Source organism: Panthera tigris, chromosome C2 (assembly GCF_018350195.1).
Source record: "Panthera tigris isolate Pti1 chromosome C2, P.tigris_Pti1_mat1.1, whole genome shotgun sequence".
Taxonomy (NCBI): Eukaryota; Metazoa; Chordata; class Mammalia; order Carnivora; family Felidae; genus Panthera; species Panthera tigris.
In genome coordinates, this window is record NC_056668.1 from 155,437,694 (window position 1) to 155,443,693 (window position 6,000).

General features: G+C 43.4%; 1 protein-coding gene across 1 annotated transcript in view; it reads right to left on the reverse strand.

Annotated features, from left to right (window-relative positions):
- The window catches only part of SUSD5 (sushi domain containing 5), a 49,335-nt gene extending 43,749 nt beyond the window's left edge, over window positions 1-5,586 (reverse strand). Inside the window, exon 1 of the mRNA XM_042956951.1 lies at window positions 5,481-5,586. Coding sequence (XP_042812885.1) covers window positions 5,481-5,586 — 106 coding nt within the window. The remainder of the gene's footprint in view (window positions 1-5,480) is intronic.
- Window positions 5,587-6,000: the final 414 nt, after the last annotated feature.

Consider the following 6,000-nt stretch of genomic DNA (forward strand, 5'->3'; position numbering starts at 1 on the left):
ACGTGACCCAGCAGTCATACTCTTAGGTGAATACCCAAGAGAACCGAAAACACGTGTTTATATAAAAGCTTCTGTATATGCACTGGGTGTTACATGTAAGTGACGAATCATTGGGTTCTCCTCTAGAAACCAACACTACGCTGTACATTAACTAACCTGAATTTAAATAAGTGAATAAAAAAAAAAAGAAACTCCTGTATGAATGTTCCTAGCAGCGTTATTTATAATAAATAATAAATTAAGTCCACAATTATAAAACTGTGTGTATAATAGCCAAAAAGTAGAGTCCACCCAATGACCATCAACTGATAACTGGATCAACAAAGTATGGTCTGAAGAGCCACACGAAAGAATATTATTTGGCAGTGAAATGAAATGAAGTATTGACACATGCTACAAATGGATACGAACATTATGCGAAGGGAAAGCAGCCAGTCACAGAAGTTCACACATTGTATGAGTCCATTACATGAAATGTCCAAAACAGGCAAATTCAGACACAGGAAGTAGTTGCCTAGGGGTTGGGGGGTTGAGGAGAAACAAGGAAATAAATGCCAGTGGGAACAGGGTTTATCTGGGGGCAAAAAAAATGTTCTAAAATTGTGCACAGTGATTCATAAGTTGGTGAGCATGCTAAAGACCAGTGAATCACACGCTTTAAAAGGGCAAATTGTACAGTATATGAATCATATTTCAATAAAGCTGTTATTAAAAAAGCCATTGCTAGAGAAGAACAGGTTCTGTTATGACAGTTATTTCATGAGTAATGTAAAATAATTTTGAACAAATAAATAACAACTCTAGACTAGAAAAAGGCAATATTAATAAAACTACAGGGAGAATTGGAAAAAATCCACAGTGCTTATGAAAATTTTAACCACTGGCCTCCTCAGGAATTGATAAAACAGGAAAAAAACTGGAAAGACCATATAAGATTTAAGCAACAAAATTAACACACTTGATGTAAGGACTGATGCACAATATGGCAAAGTATAGAATGCACATTCAGTATAGACACACAAAGGACATTTATAAAACTGATCAAATACTGAGCTTCAAGACAAATCAAAAAACATTTCAAGACTCAAATCATACAAAGCATATTTAAAAAAATTTTTTTAAATGTTTTTATTTATTTTTGAAGGAGAGAGACAGAGCATGAGCAGGGGAGGGGCAGAGAGAGAAGGAGACACAGAATCGGAAGCAGGCTCCAGGCTCTGAGCTGTCTGCACACAGCCCAACATGGGGCTCAAACTCACAAACTGTGAGATCATGACCTGAGCCGAAGCTGGACGTTCAACCTACTGAGCCACCCAGGCGCCCCTATACAAAGCACATTTTTAAACGACAATACAAACAACCTAAAATGACTTGTCTTATTTATCAAACACTTATACAGTGTTTACTATGGGTAAACACTTTATAAATTGCTTTATAAATATTGCTTTATAAATTGCTTTATAAATATTAAATTAATCCTTATAACAACTCTGTGATGCAGGTGTTATTATTATCCTTATTTATAGTTAAGATTTGGTATGAATTATTTGTCCAAGATCACACAGCTGGGATACAAAACCAGGCATTTTGGCTGTATCTTAAAGTTCCTAACCACTGTATTATATATACTGCCTCTCAATAGCAAAGTAATAACTAGGAAAATCCCCTTGTGGATGGAAATTACAAAATACACTTCTAAATAAACGATGGGTTCAAAGAAAACCACAATTCAAACAAAACATTTTTATGAAAGTGACAAAAACTTGTGGGGAAACTAAAGTAGTATTTAAGGGGCATTTGTAGCCTCAAATGATCATATTACAAAAGAAGAGTTGTGGATAGCCAATGACTTAATTTCTTATCTTAAAAACATAGAACATAAAATTAAAGCTTCTAAAGAAGTAGAAGCAGGGAAATAAGATAGAACAGAAATCAATGAAATGGAAAGCAGATGTACAATAGAGGAAATAAAGCCAAAAATTGTTTCTTTCTAAAGAATGATAAAATTGATAAATCCTTAGCAAAACTGATCAAGACAAAAAGAGAGAAAATGCAAATTACCAATATCAAGAATGAAAGGGGACATTACTACAGATCCCATGGACACTGAAAAGATAGTAAGCGATTATTATGTTATATATGCCAGTACATTTGACAATTTAGATGAAATGGACAAATTTCATAAAACAAACTTAGCAAAACTGACCCAAAATGAATAAGAAATCTGAATATGTCTTTAACTACTGAAGAAATTAAGGGGCACCTGGCTGGCTCAATGGTGGAGCATGTGACTCGATCTCAGGGTCTTAAGTTTGAGCCCCATACTGGGTGGGGAGATTATAAATAAATAAACTTAAAAAAAATAAATTAAACTCATCATTTAAAAATCTTCCCATGAGAAAAACTTCAAACACATATGACCTCACTACCAAACACTAAACAAAACAAAACAAAACAACAGCTCACCTTGCAGCCACCTTTTTAGACAACAGTGGAGGGAACAACTTCCCCACTTATTTTAGAAATCACCATAATACTGATGTCAACACTTGACAAGAATATTACAAGAAATGAAAATCACAGGCCAATATATCTCATGAATGTAGAGTCAGTAACCGTAAATCTGTTTCTTACTCCAGGCTCAGTTCTAAGCCATCTCTTTTCACTACGAAATGTTTCTCTAGGATTCTATCCACACACATGGCTTCATACCTTACACAGATGACTCACATTTTTCTCTTTAGTCCAGACCCTTCCCACTAACCGCAGCCACCTCTACACACCTCCACCCTCTCTCGCCTGCACAACTAAAATGGCATCCTATATGGTCTCTCTCTATATCCAGTCTTGCCCTGGTCCCATCCATTCTTCCTACATCACCATCAGGGCAATCTTTTCAAAATGCAAATCTTATTAGCCATTCTACTGCTGGAAATCATCCAATGACTTCCTTCCCTTTTTTGGATTAAGAAGAAACTTTGTCTATGACACCCCACCTCATTACACCCACTCCAATTTTCCTAGCATCATTTCAAACCATTTCCACCTTGGACTCGTAACTCCAGCCACTCTGTCTCTTATCACACGGCCCATTTTCCCTGCTCACAATTTTTTTTTTTTTTTTTTGTATGTGCTATTCTCTACCCAGACACCTGTTCTTCCCCCTCTTTGCCTAGTCAATTCTTATTCCTCTCTCAGATCCTAATGCACCAAACCAGAATCTTCTGGTACAGGCTCCCATAGTACCTCTGTCCTTTAATTTAATCACTTATCAAAATCACAAATTCACATTTTATTCACATAATGATTTGCTTACTGACTAACCCACTGGATGTTAAACTCCCTGATAGCAAGGACCTATTTCCCCTCACCATTCTATCCCCAACAGCAAGGATTGTACCTAGCTTATGATAGATGCTCAATCAATTATCTGTTGCATTAATGAATCTTTTCCTATAATCATTACCCAAACACAATTAATTTCCATTCAGTCAATGTGAAAAGTTTTCAGTTTCAAAAGTATTTTAAAAGCACAGTAGAAAAAAGGGGGAAAAAATACAGGGGCAGATCTCTCTAATATAGGAGATGCATATCTCATCAGTCAAACGCAAACTAAATGTTTTTCGTTTGAATTTATCTCATTGAGGTTTTTTAATGAGTCCATGGAGGTTTTAATAACTCCAAGTCTCTCTCCAGATGTCTGTGACACATCAAGTCTAGCTGAAAGTTTCTTCTTCCTTCCACCACCGCAGAACACAAATAACGAAATGTGGAAAGCGAAGGTCGTTAAACATATATTTTGTAGGGAAAAGAATCCTTTCATAATATAGATTATAATTCTTCAATGGCTCTGTTATAAAAGTTGGAACTCAGTAAATGGAGTTTCTTGAAAGTAAGTGTACTTAGGGAAGCAGGGAGAGGAAAGAAAGGAGAAGGGAGAAACAGGCATTTCTGGCAAGGGATAACAAGAAAAAGAGCTGTGGTGCTTCTGTTTCTCTCTCCTTGTCCAATGATATTTCTGCCTTCAAGTTTCTAGGACCCACACTAAGCCAGATAGGCACAAAAAAGCTGATCTCTATCCACTCAGCATTCCACTTAAGCAGTTATAATAGGGTGAAACTCTAAAGCCTCGGGGATTGCAGAAGTACTTCTTTGAAACGAATTAAAGTTGGTACAATACTATACATTGTTCAAAAGTCGATACTGACTCCTATTTATTCCACTTGCATTCATCAGGCAAAAAATACTATAGTAAAAAAGTAACAGTGGGTTGGCTGCTAATAGGTATGGGATTTCGGTTCAGCGGATAGCAATGTTCAGGAGTTAGCGGTGATGATGGGACAATGCAATCAATGTACGAGCTCCACTGATTATAAATGTTTAAATGGTAAATTTTACACGGACTACATCTCAATGAAAAAGAACCCAACAGTCTTCAGGAGGAACCTTCAAAGTTAAAAATGTTTTCTTTTCTAACACTCTGAGGATATGAAGAAATAAGACATTCATCCTTAATTAGGAGCAAAGGGTTCTGCAAGCTGGCACTTAGGACAAAAGCACCAAAATTCTAAGATAGTATCTGGAGGTTTTTTTCGCACTCTCCCCCTTTCCCTAACCACCACGCCTCTTTCTGGCAAGCCCACTTCTTTCACCGGGAATTGTTTACTCAAAAAGCAACGACGTTCAAAAATATACAAAGCATCCCAAATCAGCCAAGGGTTTTTCTTCTTCATCAATCCAATCTGTCCCAAGCTTGGACTTTCTAGAAACCGCTCATGGACGTGAGAACTGCTGTCTTCTTTCCTCCCAGATCCTCCTGCACCAAGTCAATGGGGTTTTGTCCCAAAATGAAAATACAGCTGAATTAGCTTTTCAAAATGTAGCCGATATAAGGCTCTGATCCTGCCAATTTAAGGGAGGCGCTGAAAGCTGAACTCAGGTTTAAAAAAAAAAAAAAAAAAAAAGCAAAGAAACAAACAAAAAAGCGGGCCAATTCTCACCACCTGCGAGAACCTGTTTGTTGCCTATTTCTGCGGCCTCGCGTCACACGACATCACCTCGCACGCTCGGCTCCAGCCACTCTTTTGTCCCATCTCCCCTGCCCGTCACAGGGCCTTTGCACATGCTACTTCCCCCGGGCAAGGCACTCTCCTCTCCCCTTTGCCTGCTGATCCCTACTCATCTTTCCGATGTTCTTGGACCGAGACAAACTAGCCGGTAGCCTTGTCAGCCTCGCCGCCGGGAGCCCCTTGAACGGACGTGGAAAAGCAGGTCTCCGCAGAGGCGGCTCCGGGGCGCCCTAGACGTGACTTCACCGCAAAGCCCTTTCACGACGACCTTCGGAAGGCCAGGCTTTCTCGGGTGCTCGGGGAGGGGTCGGGAGCCGGGGGGGGGGGCGAGAGGGGACCCGGAGGTCGGCGGGGGGCCGCGGGGAGCACCCCCGCGCGCCGCCTCGCCCCCCGGGCCCCGCGCACACTCACCGTCCGCCCGCACGCACACGCGCGGCAGCCCCAGCAGCAGCAGCAGCAGCAGCAGCAGCGCCGCGGCCCCGAGCGGGGCGCGGGGGCCGCGTCCCTCGGCGGCCATGGTCGCGGGCGTCCGGGCGCCGCGGGCTGGAGCGCGGGCTGCCCCGCGTGGGCGCCGCTCGGCCGTGCGCGCTGCGCTCTGCTCGGCCGTGCGCGCCCCGCGCGTCCCGGGGAGAGGAGCGCGCCGAGCCCCGGGGAGGCCGGGCGCCCGGAGCCGCCGCGCGGGGGCCCCCAGCTCCCGGGGGGTGGGGGTGTCGTCCGCGGCGCCGGGGAGGCGGCTGGACGCGCGGCTCCGCCTTCGCGCCGGGCACCTGGAGGTCTCGGCACCGCCGGAGGCTGCGCCGCACGCCGAGCTCGCGGGGCGCCGCCGGGGCGGAGGGTGAGGGCGCGGGGAGGCGGGGAGAGCCGAGCGCCGGCCGCAGGGACCCCCCCCCCCTTTCCCCCCCGCCTGCCTGGGGGGGGGGGCGTCGGCCAA